Below are 18,236 nucleotides of genomic sequence, written 5' to 3' on the forward strand. Positions count from 1 at the left end.
GGAGGGACCCAAAACGGGATAGCCAAAGTTTCGCAAAGGAACTGGCAGAGAGCGGGAATTCGGGATGCGGGCTGCATCTTCAGGACGCCGAGGTGAGCTGATCCCCGGCTCTCCGAGCTCCTGCTGAGCTCTGCCCTGCAGCCTGCGGGAATCGTGATCCACTCTTCGGGGCTGCGCGACGCCAGCGCGCCACGACGGTCTCCCGCAGCCTCCCAAGCCACGTTCCATCCCCCACCTTGGCATCTCCCGGGTCGACTCCCGTCCTACACCCCAGAGCTCCCCGAAATCTCCCAGCGCCCCCATTCTTCCTCCCCGAAACAGGGGCGGGATTTTATTTATATTTAAGTTCGCAAAATTGAAATCTTTATCCCGCAAGCGAGCGTGGGTACTTAATTAAATTCTAATTAGGACACTATCAATATCCTATTTAGCCGCGTAGCTTTTGTGCGCCGCGGTCCCTTTCAGCGCCGTAAATAGGGTCTCGACGCCTTATCTCGCCTGCAGGAGACGCCTCGAGAAGGGCTGCGGAAGATAATTTATAGGTTTTAATTACTCTTCATTCCGCCTGATCAGCTTGGCGTTCATCACAGGCCTGTGAATAAAACCCTGGTCAAAAGCTCTGTCACATCGCGCTGGCAAGACGCTTAATCAAAGTGAGCGGCCCCGCGCGCCGCGCGGCCCGGCTCCTCCACGTAATTTCCAGCCAGCTGATAAAGCCAGCTGAATAATGCGGCGGCCCTTTGGAGACACCATTTACAGAAATGACTTTATTGACGGCTTAACGTCGGTAATTCATTTTACCTTTCATGTAGTGGAGCCCGGATTTGTTACAGTAATGGGATGATAAATGCACCCGCGGCCCACGAGCTCGGGCTGGATTAGGCAGCGCTCCGCGCTCTGGTTCTCCGCCGCCCCCACGCCCCCACCCCCCACCCAGGCCAGACCTGCACCGGATACTCCGCACCCAGCACCCAGCGCTGCCTGCTCTGCACGGTCCCCACTTGCTCCTCTCCGTCTTGAACACGGACACACACACATGTGATTGGGAACTCAGAGCCAGTGTTCACACTGCTCTGGCAAACCTGAGGTCTGTGAGAGCTTGGAGGGAGTGAATGTTGGGATCCAGGGGACTCAGAGCTGGGGGTCTAGGTGGGGACGTATGGAGCAGGTGGATTGCCAGTACAAGAATGTGGGTAAAGGGTTTAGGTGTAGGTAGAGGGCTGTGAGTGCCCCTATGCATATTTGTGTGATAATTCTGTTTGGGTCCCTCCTTGTCTGTCTTGGAGGATGAAGGAATTCCCCCCACCCCCAACTTGATTGAAATCCCAGAGGGAGTGGCAAGAAAGTGGACTAGAGGAGACAGGTGGGGGAGTCTTCCCAGTATGGAATGGAACCCCTTTCTCCCAGCCTTGGGGTCCTGAGCAGAAGGATTGGAAATTTAGGAGCACCCCACAACCGTCTCCATTGCCCTGCAGTTCCCCAGGGCATGAGGTCCTAGAGAAGCCCCTGACTGGCCACCTGAGTGCAGTTAAATTGATCGCACCCCTAAGTTCTTCTTTCACCCCCCAACCCAAATAAAAATAGAGAATGACAAGAAAGAAAATGATTTTGTTTTGCTTTAAATGCCAAAGAGGGATTCATCTTGTCTTGCTGCTTGAGGAAGAAGGGGCTTCCCGCCACTTTGGGTAGGCAGGTCATGGGGAGACCCCAGCCCTCCCACCTCGCTCCTCTTTCCAGATTTCCTTTTCTGTGCATAACTAAGATCTCCCCCTGAGCCAAAGGCACCTGATCAAACAGAAGACTGTGTTTGGGAGATGCAGAGAAGTTTAAGGGGCAGAGAGTAGGAAGACTATTGAGTGCTTCTGCAGGGGAAGGCTGAGAAATTGTACCTTTGTTTCTCCCCTTCTGTAATCTTGCAAAAGCCACTTACCCATGTGGTGAGTGGTCTGTGCGTACGGGGACAGAGTCGATGGAGTCTGCGTGTGTTTGCTTGTGTGTGAGAAGCACAGAGAGAAAGCAAGAGAACGAAAACAGAAGGGGGGAATCTGCAAAGTCATGTTCATATTTCTGTGAGTATCTGTGTGATGGTCAAGGGGGGTGAGGGGGGGCATGTCAAGTGCATATATCCTAGGCAGCTCCACCAATTGAGCAAGGAAAAATGTGTTTACTGAAGGTGTCAGTGTACGGGACACAGAAAAAGAGATCTCCCACCAGCCTGCCTGTCACAGAATTTTGGATTTTACTTAGGCAGAGGCTAGTTCCCTGATTGTGCCTGCTGGCACTTCTCTTCTGAGGATGGGTGTGAAAAAGAGAATTGTGAAAGAAATCCTTGCAGCCTGGCTGGGCGTGCTCTCGCTGGGCCGAGAGTGCAAGAGTGTTGCATGCACACGGTGGTAATCGCATTTTGAGTGTAGATCAGATGGCGGTGGGGCCTCGTGGTTCGGGACATGAATGAGTTGTCGCAACACAATAGCGCACAGCCTTCCTACGGGGACTGGGTGACCAGCGGTTTTGTTGGGAGTGAATGCGAGGAGATTTCTGCTACAAGTGCCACGGTATTATTATGAGCCGGAAGGTCAGACTATACATCGCAGGTCCCCAAAGCCTATAGACCTTGGGAAATGTGGGGCCTCGAGCCACGTCATTGTACCTGACAGTCCTTTCAATACACCAATTCAATTAGCACTCCGGGTTTTGGTCTTCATTTGGTGGTAATAATAAAGGGGAGGGGGTGCAGGAGAATTCTTTGGATATTGGTCAAGGATCCTAAGCAATTCTTCCCATGGTTTGGAGTGGGGTGGGGAGTATGTGTGTAGGAGGCAAACCATGGAAAATAAAATGCTCTGTTGACTCTCAAAATTAGGGCGGCAGCTTTGTTTGTAGATAGTCCGAAAGATTCATGGGGATGGGAGGAAGCACAAGGATTTCTTTTTCTTCTGTGTGCATGAAATGCTCGCACAAAGATCCAGTTTCCTAGAAAGTCTGAAAATCAGCCCACTCTTGGAGGTTGTTCAGTTTTCTCTCTTTTACCAGAGCAGTTCATCCCACTGACTTGTTCTAGAAACGGGTTTGTTGTTTTTGTTTGTTTGTTTGTTTCCTCTAAATCCTGGGCAAACTGAGAAAACCAGGTCTTTCCCTTTTTTTTCCCCCTATGGAATTGAGGGGGGAGGGCAGAGTAATATTTCAGTGGTTTGGTAAATTCTACCCCATGGTGGCAATTCCCAAAGCATCCCTGTTCTCCACCATCCCTCCTGCCACTTGCCCAGCTTCACCCAGGACACAGACCGCCGCCACTACTGGGGGTGGACGAGCCACAGGGTTAGGACAGCCCGGGGGCATGTTGATGCTCCAGAGCTCAGATTCAGAGTCTCCTCATCTTACCAGACTGTGCTGGTGCTTTAGCGCAGGGGTCTGGAGCCTAGGAGGCTTTCAGCGCTCATGGCTCCCCAAAGCAAAGTGACTACACACTGCTAAAATGTTCCTCAGTTTAATGAGACAGTCAGCTTTTCTCCTTCCATAGAATGCTACCCAAACCCCAGAACTAAACACCTAATGCATACACACACACAACATACATATACAACACACATACACTTCCAAGTTTACACTCAATTTCTCTTCTTTATTTTGCTCTTTTCCATCTCTCACGCTATCCACCTCCCCCAAAAGTTTCACCGAAGCCTGGCGCCCCTTTGCCCCATCCTGTCCCCACCTGTCCAAGTGGAGGCTCCCGCCTGGATCCGGCTTGGTGCAGATTGGGGTCCACACTGACTGTCCCCCGGTGGTGGTGTTTGTTCTCGGGTAGATAGAAGGGTGTGAACCAGTGAGGAGTTTCCAAGTGGATTCCGGGGTTCTGTTGTCTTCCTCCTTCAGTCCTGGTTCTGAGAGAGTTCCGGACCCACTCGAAAGTTGGAACAAAATAAATAACTCGAAAGGAGGGGGGAGGGAGGAAGAGAAAAATGCAGCGTCCAAGTCCTTTGCTTCGGAGTGCCTCACTGGGCTGCAAACCCCTGTTTTCCCCGCTTGCCCCAGAGTTAACTGTCCTTCCCGGACTCCCATCGGGGCGAGAGCTCGGCTGGGCTCCTCGCTCACCGCCTGAGGGATGGGAGAAGCGCCCGGCACCCGGCTCGGCGCTCTCGGCTCCCTCTCCGCCTCCTGCCCAGCGCCTTCCTGCCTTCCTTCCAGCAGCCCGGAGCCCAGCCAGGCCGCGCCCCCCTTTCGTCCTTGGGGGTGCCGCCTCCCGACCCTCTTCCCCAGGAATCCACGGAGGGGTGGGGAGAGGGGGGTGAAAAGCTACGAGTTTCCAGCCAAGGTTGGCGCAGTGAGGGTCAGCTGGGGGCGGGGGACGGAGGTGGGAGGTGAGGGAGGGAAAAGTTTAGAGCGGAAAGGGGCGGCCAGCTTCCCAAACGCTGGAGGGAAGGAAGAAGGGGAGAGAATCCGGGACCCCTCCAGCCCCCCTCCCACCCACAATCTGCCTTCAGACTGGAATGTCTGCGGAGGGAGCTGCTTCAAGGGAGTGGGAGGAGGGGGAGGCAGGGGTCACTACAACGGCCTGGCCTTGCGTCGGGACCACCTTCCCAAGCTGCCTGCCGAATCCCGGGTGGGGGGCGAGTGCGGTGCGCGTGCGTGTTGGGGACGTGGTTCTGCGTGGGAATCGCTTCAGGTGAGTGCACGTGTGTGTGCTCCCGGTGCAATGCCTTGTATGCACTTTCTTGTGACTCTCTAATCCCCTGGGGTTGTGTGTGTTGACTTTGCAAGTGTGTTTGCAAGTGTTCCTCTGTGCCCGGTGCCTCTCTGTGCCGGGGTGCTTGTGGATAGTGCCCATGTGTGCATGTGTAAACCAGCTAGAGACTGATGAGGAAGTCCTTCCCCTCGGTTTAGGAAGTAAAGTATGTGGAGAGATCTCCAGGATCCCCCCTGGTTGTTCTTCCATCCAGCTGAGGCTCCATTTCTGAGCTATGTTAAGTGCAATCATTGTTTGTGTGTTTTCCACCAAAACTCTCCAATTCAGTAAGGTGAAAGCCCAGATCCCTCTGGGATGAGGGCGGGGGGGTGGTGGGGGGAGAATGAGGAAAGGTGGACAACTAGTGACAAGGTCAAGATCAAAGACATGTCACAGAGAAAAGCCCATTTCACAGATGAGACAACTGAGACCCAAGACAGGGATGGGCCTAAATCCCAGCCACTCAGAGTCTCACCAGTCACCTGGCAGCCAAACAGAGCTTAGTTCCTGTGACTATTCATTCAGGTTTTGTCCTAAGGCCTCTGTCCCAGAGTAAGGGGGTGGGATGGGGGTCTTGCCTCCCAACACTTTTTCCACCCAAGAAAGATGTCAACCACATTCTAAGAGGAGTCTGGGCTCATGCATGTTTGTATACTTGTGCCTGTGTGGGTGGGTGGATGCAGGGAGCAAAGGTGGGTCCTCTTTTTTTTTTTTTATTTTGGGGCCACAACCAGCAAGGCTCAAGGGTTGCTCCAGGCTTAGCATTCAGGGATCACTCCTGGTGGGGCCCAGGGGACCTTATGGGGGGGGGGGCCGGAGATAAGACTGAGGTTGGCCACATGCAAGGCAAACACCCTATCTGCTGTACTATAGCTCTGGTCCCAAAGAAGGACCTCCTAGGGCTAAGAATGCAGTGAGATTCTAGGGTAGAGGCAGAGGAAGACTGGACCCCTCTGGTAGTCCGGTTCATCCTAAACCCTTACGCTTCCTGTCCCTCCCATGCCTAACCCCAGTGGTAGTCATTTCCTTTTCCACAGCCTCATCAGAATACCCCAAGCGGGCCTTGGTACCTTTGGGGCGAGAGGTCACCTGCCTTCCTGAAGCAAGGTGGTGAAGGCGGTAGGAGTGGGTGGAGGGTATCTGAATATTGACCCCAAAGCCATTCCAGGCACGTCCCCTCCCTTCCGCTCCAAGGACGCCCGCCCCCAAAATTGTTATGCAAAAGGAGTGAAGTATGTGATCTTCTGGCGATCAAAGCCGCAAAGCCAAATATTAGAAGAGAAGTCAATAATGGATGAGCAGATTAAGAAACCCATCTCGCGGACAATTATCGTCGCAATTGAAAACGCTCCCTCTTTCCCTTATTCTAGCCCCCCTTCCCGCGCGCGCGGGCGCGCGCGCGAACACACACACACACACACGCATAAAAGAAAAAAGACGGGGTTTCGAGAAAGGCTGCTGGCTGCGTGACTGATTGCGTGCGTGGACGTCTTGCTGGGCGGAAATAACGCCCTCTGGGAGTGACCCCTGTGATTCACGGTGTTTTCTGGGGGCTTGTAGGCAGCCCTCTGCACACCAAATGAGCTGGTCCCTTTAAAGACTGAGGTTGAAGCAAGCCGGAGAGCTCAAAATCGTTTTGGTTTTTTTTTTTTTCTGTTGTTGTTGTTGTTTGTATTTTTAGGTTTGTCCCCCCACCCCCCAACTATTGGACACCCCGCCTGATCGTCCCGCTGCACGCCTTCTGGCCTCCTTTCTTTGGGAAGAGGATCCCGGCCCCTTGGTCGCGGCACCGAGCAAGGGCCTTTGAGCGCCCCGCAGATTCCCAGGCCGGTTTTCCTGTGGGGAGTGCGCCACCTCTCGGTGCTATTGGAGAACTGCACCTGTGAGGCGCTCTAGGTATTGAGGAGGCGGCGGCGGAGAGGTTGTGGAAGAGGGAGAGATTCCGCCTCTTTCCGGACTTTCCACGCCGAACTGGGGAGAGAGAGACCGGGATTCTCCTGGCATCCTTCCGCCTTACGGGAACCAAAGCTGGAGAGAAAACCCCGGGAGGGTTTCTGCTCTGGGACTCAGAGCAGAGTACCTGCAGTTCAGCGGGAAGCTGTCATGAATCCGCCTCCGCCTCCGCCCCTCGTCCCCGCTGGCCTTCTTGGGGCCCGTGTCCCTCACTATAAATTGGGGGAAGGAATGGCTTAGGCTGATCCCCGGTGACCTTGAATTTACCTTTGTATGTAAGCAGTGACCATAGACACTGCTGGTGTCTGGTCTTTCTACTTCCAGCCTTTTAATGGATCTTGGTTCTTAGATGCGTTTATAGCAGCTTATTCTGGAAATTACTCATAATTATTGGTAACTGCTTTATTCGTGTCACTGATTTCTCATCTGTCCGAAGATTACATTTTAGGAGGGCTAGAACGTTTCTTGGCCCCAATTATCCTAATATGTCCATTTACTTTCTTTTTTTTTTTTTGACCAACAAGGAAAAACGTCGTTGTTTATTGGAGCCACATGGCTAGGGACATGGAAATTGTGAAAACATGATGGGTGCTCAAGTTGGGGGGGGGGTTGTCTGATCCATGAAGACCCAGACGCACGGAGTGGAATGTCGAAGCAGATCTGCAGAAGAAGGAAATTAAGCCACAGATACATTGGAGTTCCCCGAGAGGTGCCCCTTAGAGCAGGACAAAAGTAAAAAAGTGAAAAAGCAGTAACCCAGGCAAGGGGCTCTCTCCTCTACTCATGAAATTTAAATCTCCATGAAATTTAGAAGTGAGTGGAGATCCTACCTTTGCATGGCATTTGAACAGCTGGGGAAAGTGCGAGTCACTTTTGTGCTGGGTCCTTTCTGCCTGGAGGCAGCAGGGGCCGACCTAGACAACTTCAGTTGTACCCCCCACTACTCCACAATTGATCCCTGCCTGACCCAGCCAGCATGGAGGGCCCCTTCACCCCCTCATATTTTGTTTTCAGCTCTTAGGTGACTGCAGAGAAGCCCCCTGCAGGCCAGGCAGGCTGACCAGAAGCTTCATCCCGCCCTTCCTCTGGAAGTAGAAATTGCCCTGCGGATACCTAGACTGGGATGCCCCTCTGTTTCCAGAGCCCTTGTGAGCGGAGGGGGCGGGGGGGACATGGGCAGTCTGGAGACTACAGGCCCACGAATCTGGGGCTGCCCCCTGGTACATCTGAGGCAGCGTATTTCACCCTTTGAGTCTCTGCCTGGCACAGGTGGAATTCCGTGCTGGGTCTTCCTTTTACTGACACACACAAAAAAAAATCCTGACAATCATGAAAACTGGACGCTTGTACTTGTGAGCTGCTGTCCCAATAAACCTAGACCTAAGACTCTCTTGGTGGGTATCCCCCAGACACCAGGTGGTCCAAATGGATTTTCAGCCTATTAAAACCCTGTCACACCAGAGAGGTGTGCCCAATATGGCCCTTGGCAAGGGATGGTAGCTCCATCTCCGTTGCCACCTCTCAGATCTGATCTCCAGCCAGAAGTTCTGAAATTTACGTGTCCTGGTTCTACAGCAAAGCTCTGGGGTCAGCTGCTACCCAGGAAGAAAAATGTGGATCTCTAGGCCCAGGTCTAGCCCTACGTGCACCTGCTGACCCACCCCAAGCAGGGCGAGCTGTGGGCACAGCCAGGTGGCCTCTTGGACACTGGCTTCTGCTCCGGCAGGCCCTGGATCAGTAGTGGTCAGTAGCACTCGGGCATGCATTCTGCCAGGGTGCCAGTGAGCAGCCCCAGATGTAGGAACTTTGCAGAGCTGGAGAAAGCTGTGTTTGCACCGACTGTAGCCATCAGACTGACAGAAGGACAAGGACAAAGGACAAAAGCACGATTCTGTGTAAACATTTCTCACAGTTCCCTCAGAGGTTGCCCATCTACAGAAGGGAGCGTCAGGATGTTGAGAAAGAGATGGCCTCTTTATAGAGGGCTGGCTCTGAGCTAGTGCACTGGGGTAGACCAATTAATCTCCCCAGGTATCCAGAAATGCTGTCCTATTTATTCACAAACTAAGAAACCGAGGCTCTGAGAATCATCAGCTAGCTCCCGAAGCATGATCTTGGCTGGTGGGAAATAAAGAACCAATCTGTGTCCAGGTGGACAGGAGTCGGATGGGGTCTAGTGGGACTCCAAGGTCCCTCTGCCCTGCAGGACCCCTTGACCCTACACAGTTCTTTCTTTTTCTTTTTTTTTTTTCATATATATACATATATATATATATATATATTTGATTAAATCACCATGAGATAGTTACAAGTTTTCATGTTTGGGTTACAATCTCACAATGATCAAACACCCATCCCTCCACCAGTGCACAATCCCCACTACCAATCTCCCCAGTATACCTCCCCTTTCCCACCCTCCCCCTGCCTCCGTGGCAGACATAGACATGGAGAGTATCTTCCTAAGTGAAATGAGTCAGAAAGAGAGGGACCTACACAGTCCTTAAGTCCCACCACCACTGCGCCACCGACCAGGGGATGGATTGACGGAAGGGAACGGGGCTCGGGGCTCCTTGAGGGCAGTCAGCAGAGTAGCGAGCTCCTGAAATCGCGCCCTCCCGAGTCCCTCCAAGAGCGAACGCTGTCGTAGCGGGTCTACGGCCCTAGGCGGGGACTATCATCCCAGGGCCCCGGGGGCTCCCGGGGAAGACCCTGGGTTTCGGAGGCACAGATGCCCGAGCACTGCGCTGCGTGCGCAGCGTCTGCTCGGCGCATTGTCCCGGCTCGCTCTTCGCCGTCCAAGCTAAGTGACCCGGGAAAGGACCTGGCGTCCGCGTCCGGCTCCGCCTTGGTTGGCTGCACCCCGCGGCGGGGCCCCAAAATATCGGTCTGGGCAAGTCCTGGGCCGGATCCTGAAGACCCGGATTGGTGGTGGGTGGGGGTGGGAAATCTCTGCTCCCTTACCCGGGCCCCCGGCCCCTCTGCGTTCGCGCTAGGTGGCCGGGTGCGCACGGTGCGGAGCAGCAGCGCTGAGGCCCAGAGTTTTCCAGACTTGCGCCTTGGATAGCAGACGGGACCCCACCAGGAGACCAGTTCCAAGGAGGTGGCACGTCGGCCGTGCCCAGTATCCCGGAGGCGGTTGAATCCAGCGACAAAACCCCAAGGATGTTCATCCCTCGGGTGTCGCTCGGACCTCAGGTTCCCTGAGCCTGTGAGTCGCCACGTGGCGGGGCGCCACGTCGCGGAACCCCCTGTCCCGCAGCTGAGTTGGATGCGCGGGAGTAGAGGGAAGGGCTGGAAGCCAGCGGAGAGATGAAGGGAGTCGGTAGCCCGCACCTCTAGGAGACACAACCTCCTTCCCTCCGCCCTTCCCTAGACTCCAGGTCACCCCAGACCCTCGGGAAACTCCCTTGGCCCCCCTAAAAACTGCAGCTGACGCTACGCAAAAGGGGTTTCCCTGATTGCACGCTGGCCGCGGCGCCGCGAAGACCTTTTGCTCAGAGGGTCCAGGGGAGGCCGCGGCTTGCGTTAAGAAAGCGGAGCTGAGTCGGAGGGTCGGGCGCTGAAGTCGCGAAGCGAAAGGACCGGGAACGAGGTCCTGCCCACTCCTCTCGGCGTGGGTCTCCGGCCTGCCTCTCTTTCTCTGCCCGGGAGCTCTCTCCCGCAAGCAGGGCAGCAGAACCAGAGGCCTGGCAGAGAAAAGGCTTTTTGTCTCCGAGACAGGGCCTTGGCGTGTCAGCCGAGGAGCGCAGGGCGAGCGCGCGGGTTGGGGGGTGGGGGGGCAGGGCGGAGACCGCTCCCGCCGACACCCTCGCCGCCAAGTTCAGAGCAACTTTGGATTTGTCCAGGGTTAAAAATCTTTCTCCCAGAAACTGCCTTAGGTTTGGGAGTTACCGTAAGAGTTGGCATTTTTTAAGAGTTTAACGCAGAGGTTTGGGATGGGGAATCTGGCATCTCCAATGAGTGGAACTTAAACTTGACACAGACCTCAAACACCAGGTGTCTGCACCTCAAGCCAAAAACACACGAAGAAAGAGACCCACTTCTGGACGTAACAGGTACCTTGAGAGTGGGGTTCTCAGGGCCTGGGGTAGGGAGGGCGCAGTTTGCTTCGCAGACCTAGAGACTTGTCTGCTTTGGCGGGTCACGACAGGAGCTGATACCCGCTGTCTGCCCTTCTCTGTCCACCTTTAGTACTTGTTGCTTCCCTCCGTCAGTTTCCAGCTATCAAGTGTGGACTCGACAGGAGTGTTGCAAGGAAAACTAATTAAATGGCAGTACCATGCTTTGAAAATATTAAGTGTCATGTAAATGCCTAATGCTAATAATAATCTTGATGGTGGTAATTATGAGCCAGACAGCCAGCACTGAGCCCCAAGTGCCTGCTGCACAGCTGGGAGGTTCCGGGAACACCCAACCTTTCTTCTGGCCTTGCCGAGCACCCCAGCGCTTCAGGGCCAGGTGTAAAGGAGAAGGAGCTCAAGGCCACCCAGGGGCCAGCTCCAGCAGGGAGTGTGAACTGACTGCTAGGAAAACCCTCTCTTCCTTAGGGGTGGGGGGACAGGGATTGGAAGGGGCAGTTCGCATTAAAAATTGCTGGGGGGACCATGCAGTTTCTAGGACAGGTGTGGCTTATGCAAGCACATTGGGTCCCCTGGTCCCCGAACCCCTGCAGATGTAGTTAGCTTTCTGGGGAAGAGAACCCTGGGGTCTTAGAAATGCACATCCCTCTCTCTCCTTCTCTTCCTGGGAGGAGGAGGGGTGTCTTTGATTGTGTCCCCTGACATTTTTCTGGTTTGATGAAACCCCAGACCTTCCCTCAGACTCAGGGTTTCCTTATAAGGCCATCTCCCCACTGCTCGCCCTCACCCCAGCCTCCCCCAGGCCAGCTCCCCGCCACAGCCACAGCGCTGAGGATGTGGGGCAGCCTCTGCCAAAACCAGCCCTGGCTTTGCGGGCAGCAAATTACAGTGACTCATGATTGAGGCTTTTGGGAATTTCCACCACAGAAATCTCTGGGCCTTAGAGGGGTTGGCAGAGTCACCTAGATACTTGGTTGTTGTTTGTCCCTTTGTTTGTTTTCACTCTGCTGGATGCCCAGGTCTCTACAGGCAGGGCCACTGGTCTCCCTAATGGTCTGCTGCCCAGTGGCGTGCCGGCCTGTCCCGACACATCAGCTCCCTTGAACTTGCCGTGATTTCCTTCCTTAGTTACTCAGGTGACTAGTAAAACCTTTGAGCTCTTCTGACGCCCTCTGTTGCTGCCCTCTGTTGCCCCCCCCACTCTGTGGTCTAGGAGCCAGCTTTAATGGTGAGGGGTGACAGCCGGTATCCCTGTCCCTTTAGGGAGAGTATACTAGACTTAATAATATTATGACACCAATTGTTATGCCAGAGAAGCCAAGTCTATAGTGAGCTTTAGAATGAAAATGCTTTGTTTCTAAAATCAGTGTTCAGTAACTTAAAATTCCTTCCCTTTAAAACTGTTTTATGTTTTATTGTTTAGGTGTCACACCCGGAGGTGCTCAGGGGCTACTTCCTGGGAACTGAGTGGCTCAGGGACTTGCTCCAAGAGGTCCTCATGGGGTGCCAGAGATCAAACCTGAGGGGTTCCAAGGGCAAATACACATACATATACATGTACACAATCTTGGGGCCTACCTGGTGGTGCTTAGGGCTTACTCCTGACTCTGGGCTCATGGGTCACTCCCGGCACTGTTTGGACCATGTGTTGTGCTGGGTATTGAACCCTGTGTCAGCTGTAGTCAAGACAAGTGCCCTACCCACTGTACTGTCTCTCCAGCACACCCCCCCTAGTAATTTCTTTCTTTCTTTCTTTCTTTCTTTCTTTCTTTCTTTCTTTCTTTCTTTCTTTCTTTCTTTCTTTCTTTCTTTCTTTCTTTCTTTCTTTCTTTCTTTCTTTCTTTCTTTCTTTCTTTCTTTCTTTCTTTCTTTCTTTCTTGTAGATTTGGAGACACACCCAGCTGTGCTTAGAGCTCTATGATCAGGGATCACTCCTGGTGGTGCTCCGTGACACTTTGGGCTGAGGGGGGGCTTCAGCCAGGATTAGCAGTTCACAGGGCAAGTGATTTAACCCCCCTGTACTCTCTCTCTCTCTCTCTCTCTCTCTCTCTCTCTCTCTCTCTCTCTCTGTCACTCTCTCTGGTTTTTGAGCCACACACAGCTGTACTCAAGGTTCACTCTGTGTTCAAGGATCAACTCCTGGAGGGCCCGGGGGACTCTATGGGATGCTGGGGAACCTGGGTTGGCCACATGGAAGTATGGCCAACCTGCTGTATTATCTCTCTGACACCCCACCCCCCACACCCGTCCTATCTCGGGCCCCAGTAATTCTTTTCTTAAAAGGCACTCAAATCGGAATGCTCTTGAGAGTAGTAATATTAGGGTTGAGGGAGGGTCAGGCCTTGTGAGATTTCCAGGTCAAACTTTGAGGACTTATAAGGCTGACAATATCCACGGACAATACTCACTCACACACAACACATGCACACCTTGAAGGGTACTGGAGCGCCCCCTCCCCCACACCTTCCATATTGCTTTTCTCTGTTCAAATACTAGCTTTGCTTTGTGTTTCTTCAACATAACAGACTAGATATAACATACAACATAATAGATATAACATATCTCCCTGATAGTACCTAACACACATAATGATACAAAGCCCATGCTCGGCCTCCTCAGGTCTTTTCTGTGGGGAAAATAAAAGCAGCACATGGTCCCCTAATCACCCCACAGCCCGGGGACTAGGTTGAGGTTGGCTTTAGACGCTCTGTTGCCTTCTGGGCTCTGAAAAGTCATAGGCAGTGAGCAACTGCTCCACAGTTCCAGATGTATTCCCAAGGCTCTCTCTCTCTCTCTCTCTCTCTCTCTCTCTCTCTCTCTCTCTCTCTCTCTCTCTCTCTCTCTCTTTCTCTCTCTCTTTAGGGGGCAGGGAACAGAGATGGTCACACTCAGCAGTGCTCAGGGCTCAGGGAACTGTCTGTGATGCTGGAGGTTGTACTGAGGTCGGCCCCGTGCCTTAACCCCTGTAAGATCTCTCAGGCCCAAAATGAGCTTCTCCCTCTGGATATCCCCAACCTCTCTGGTGATGGGAAAGGCTGCAGGGCAGAAAGTTTCCAATTTCAAAACTCCAGCATAAAGTCTAAGACTATGGAGCAAGAGCCATAATGCCCCCTTCTCACCACCGGCTCGTGATCCCCTGCAAGCCACCTCACATACAGGAGAGCAGTGGTCTGAGGTCTAGGAATCTTGGGTGGGAGGGAGTGGGGGGTGAGTACATGAATCCTTTTGCAACTTTTTTTTAATTGAATCACTGTGAGATGCAGTTGCAAAGCTTTCGTGTTTGAGTCTCAGTCATACAATGATTGAATCTCCACCAGTGCACATTTTCCACCACCAATGTCCCCAGTATCCACCCTGCCCCCCCTCTATGGCAGACAATTTTCCTCTCTCTCTCTCTCACTCTCTCTATTTTCTGGCATTATGGTTTGCAATACAGATACTGAGAGGCTATCACGTTTGGTCCTTTATCTACTTTCAGCACACATCTCCCACCCTGAGTGTCCCTCCAAGCACCATTTAGTGACTTAGTGATCCGTTCTCTATCCCAGCTCTTTCTGCAACTTATTATTTTTTTTTTTTTTTGCTTTTTGGATTACACCTGGTGATGCTCAGAGGTTACTCCTGGCTTTGCACTCAGGAATTACTCCTGGGGGTGCTCAGGGGACCATATGGGATGCTGGGAATCAACCCAGGTTGGCTGCGTGCAAGGCAAATGCCCTACCCGCTGTGCTGTCACTGCAGCCCCAAGTCTGTCTCCTTGTTGTTCCTACTAGCTCCACCCTCAACTCTGGCATTCGGGGAGAATTGGTTTCTCCGTCAGATAAGCCACCCAATGAAACACACTCAATATTGAAAATCAGTATTTTAGCCCCCGCCAACTCAGCCCTTTTGGTTTCCTGAAGATTTAGGTTCACCCCTAAACTCTCCCTCACCCAGGAATTTCAGAAGAAACTTAATTGTTTTTGATTGTTTTTGTTGTGGGGCCACTCCTAGCTATGATTGGGGCTCACTCCTGGCCCTGAACTCAAGAATCACTTTTGGCAGGGCTGGGGGAGTGATATGGTGTGCTGAGGATGAAACCCGTGTAGGCTGCACTCCAGGCAAGTTTCCTACCCCCTGAACTATATCTCTCCAGCCCCCAAACTTGATTTTTGTTTTGTTCCGTGCACCACAGCTATCAGTGCTCAGGGTCGATTCCTTGCTCAGTGCTCAAGGGTCACACCTGACAGTGCTGCTCTGAGGGTCATAAGTGCCAGGGATTGAGCTGCAGCTCTTACCTGCAGGGCGTGTGCTCCAGTCTCAGCAAGTTTCAGTCTCGGGGCTGGGGAGGTGACTCCATGGGCTAGAGCACGCACCGTGCATGCCAGAGTCCCAGGCTTGATCCCCAGCATTGGATGCTCCCAGAGCACCACCCAGAGTGACCCTTGAGCACTGAGCCAGAGTAACCCCTGAGCTCCACTGGGTGTGGTCACACACACACACACAAGAAAAAAACTGGGGAGATACCCACACCCAGGAGTGCTCGGGATCACTCCTGGCAGGACTCGGGTGATTTTATGGAGTGTTGGGAATTGAACCGCTGTCAGCTGCCCACTAGGCAAGTGCCTTAACCCCTGTATTATTTCTCCATTTCTCCTCCCAAATCTTGTTCAGCATTTTTTTTTATTTTTTAATTTTTTTTTGCTTTTTGGGTCACACCCGGCGATTCACAGGGGTTACTCCTGGCTCTGCACTCAGGAATTACTCCTGACGGTGCTCAGGGGACCATATGGGATGCTGAGATTCGAACCCGAGTCAGCTGCGTGCAAGGCAAACGCCCTACCCACTGTGCTATCTCTCCAGCCCCTTGTTCAGCATTTTAGCTCCCTTGGGTGGTGGGGGGTGAGAGTGTCAAAGTGTGGGGCTAGAATGGGGGAGTCAGAAAACAGGGCTTTAGATTCAGGAAGAGAAGCAAAGATCAGGACAGGGCTGGGAAGAAGGACGCTGTGTGGGGGTTGAGGCTGGCCAGGGCACGGGACTCCACAGGGCTTGCCAGGTGTTTGAGGGCCCTAGAGAGCCCCTCTGCTCTGCACTGGCCTCAGTGGACCGGGTTTGTAAGGCATGTGGACACTCAGGCCATTTGTTACATTGTTTAGGTCAGTTTATCCACAAAGGAGATGTGGCTTCTTACCACGTGGTGAGCCCACACCTAATGAAAAAAACAACGATCTCTCCAGAACTCCGGGTATGCATACTGTATGTAGAGGCTGCACCAGCAGCTTCATTTGGGGGAACCAGGGGGGCAGGGTCTGGGAAATGGAGCTCACCCCACCTCTCTGCAGGAATCCTTGTCATAGTTGGGCCCCTGGCTCCTAGGAGCTCCCCAGCTAGCCTCCTCCTCTGGCCTGGCAGCTGGGAAAAGCTCCATTTCTGATAGTGAAAATGGCCCTGCCAGGACACATGGGACCACCCAGGCCTGGCAGGGTCCAGGGCGATGGTCTGAGAGGGACGTTGTGAGGCTCTGAGAGTCCAGAAGCCAGTTTGCAGGGAAGCCGGCCCTGAGACTTCCCTGGGGGCATGGAGGTGGGGGAGAGGAGGGAGTCTGGAATGGCCCCTGTTCTCCTGGCTTGGACTCTGCAGAGACATCCCCCTCTCTCCACCTCCCCCCTCCCCCGTCCTCCTCACCCTCGTGTCTCTGATTGAGAGTCAAGAAAGAGGAGAAAGTGTCATATTTAGGATTTCAGGGATGTAGAACCTCCAAGGAGACGGTGGGACTTCAGACATTGCCCAGAACATGGCAGAGATATTTTGGCTCCCCCTTCCCCCACAAATCTGTCTATTTCTGGGCTCAGAAGCCCTGGTTCAAATGCTCTCTCTGGATTGTGAGGAAACAAACCGCTTCTGAGAGCTGAGATGTGCGGCTGTCCTCATTATGATATTTTGAATGTTATGTTAAATAGTTTATTGAAATTTTGAAAGGAATTCCATTTCTTCTTCTTCTTCCTCTTCTTCTTCTTCTTCTTCTTCTTCTTCTTCTTCTTCTTCTTCTTCTTCTTCTTCTTCTTCTTCTTCTTCTTCTTCTTCTTCTTCTTCTCCTTCTTCTCCTTCTCCTCCTCCTCCTCCTCCTCCTCCTCCTCCTCCTCCTCCTCCTCCTCCTCCTCCTCCTCCTCCTCCTCCTCCTCCTCCTCCTCCTCCTCCTCCTCCTCCTCCTCCTCCTCCTCCTCCTCCTCCTCCTCCTCCTCCTTCCCCTTCTGCTTCTTCAATGCGGCTATTAAAATGCTCAAAACGAGTCAGCTGGCAGTCAGGGAGCTGGTTCTATTTCTGTTAGACAGCCACAGGACTGTGCTGTTCATGCCTTCTCTGCTTAAACTATTTCAAAGATGCTCGTTAGTGTCCTTTTATTGTTATCATTCCCGTGGAGGCCGCGCAGAGCATCAGGAGTTGTTAAAATTCCTTCCTGCTAAGAATCTAGGTGCCTGGGAGCAGCGGGGAACTCATTTCCAAATACTGGCTTTTGGCGCCACCTTGTGGCCAGTACTAGCTATTACTCTGACTTCAGGTGGTAAAGTCAGACCTAGAAACCCTGAACTTTTAGGCTTTCTGGCTTTGCTCGAGCTTATTTCCTCCTCCTCCTACTTCTGTCTACCTCCTGCGGGACATCTGCATCGTTGGGTTACGCACTCACGTGCTGGGAAGTTTCCCTTCTTATCGACACTCAAAGCTTGGGGGTCAGCCGGAAGAGAGCAATCCCCGCCTGGCAATAGCACAGAATTCTGTATAACTGGACCCTAGCTGTGCCCTCAGGGGCTTAAGGTTTTACTGTACTGTTTACATATCACTCTCCAGCTGCCTGTTTGGGTTGTTGCTCAATCCTTGTTCTGCAAGCTTTCTCTTTGTGTCTTTTGATAGAAACACTCCAGAGGCATGAAATGAATCAGCATTACAAAGACCGTGGGGCAGAAACCCAGGAGTATTGAGGGTGATAAAAGCATTCTCAAATAGGTGGTAGGACTCTTTTCTTTCCTGGCATCTATTCTCTTTTTTAATGTTTGAAACTGAGATACCCTTGCATTAGAACACCCCGACTTAATTACCATTGAATATTAACAGAGATCACTCAACTCACCTCTGCAGATGGTTTCAGGTTTTCAGCCCAAGGCCCACCCCTTTGTCCTTATAGACACCCATCTTCCCCCCTCCCCACCAGTATCATCCAAAATGTGTTTTGGTTTTATTTGCCCGCTTCCTGCTTTCTTTGCATCTCCTGATCTTGCAGCTTTTCCGTGTGGGACTCAGTGTCCTCAGCGTCCCGCCCTCTGGGTCTCCCCAGGCTGTGTCCTCGGCGGGATTTTATCTTTACTTGGGGGAAGGGGGTGTTTAGGGGCCACATCCTGCAACTCTCTGTACTTGGGGTTCACTGGTGCCCGTGTGGCGTTAGGGGTTTGCAGGGTCTGAGCTCAGCCCTGTTGCGCCCTCCACAGGCCCCCGCACTTTAGAGCGGA

At 52.8% G+C, this 18,236-nt stretch overlaps 1 protein-coding gene across 2 annotated transcripts in view; it reads left to right on the forward strand.

The window, feature by feature from the left end:
* Window positions 1-1,852: 1,852 nt before the first annotated feature.
* Window positions 1,853-18,236, forward strand: part of MARCO (macrophage receptor with collagenous structure) — a 137,416-nt gene continuing 121,032 nt past the window's right edge. The window contains exon 1 of one of the 2 annotated variants that reach the window (XM_055122363.1): window positions 1,853-2,069. In XM_055122363.1, coding sequence (XP_054978338.1) covers window positions 1,970-2,069 — 100 coding nt within the window. In that variant the 5' untranslated portion in view covers window positions 1,853-1,969. The remainder of the gene's footprint in view (window positions 2,070-18,236) is intronic. The other variant, XM_055122364.1, reaches the window with a different exon arrangement.

This window comes from Sorex araneus, chromosome X (genome assembly GCF_027595985.1).
Source record: "Sorex araneus isolate mSorAra2 chromosome X, mSorAra2.pri, whole genome shotgun sequence".
Taxonomy (NCBI): domain Eukaryota; kingdom Metazoa; phylum Chordata; class Mammalia; order Eulipotyphla; family Soricidae; genus Sorex; species Sorex araneus.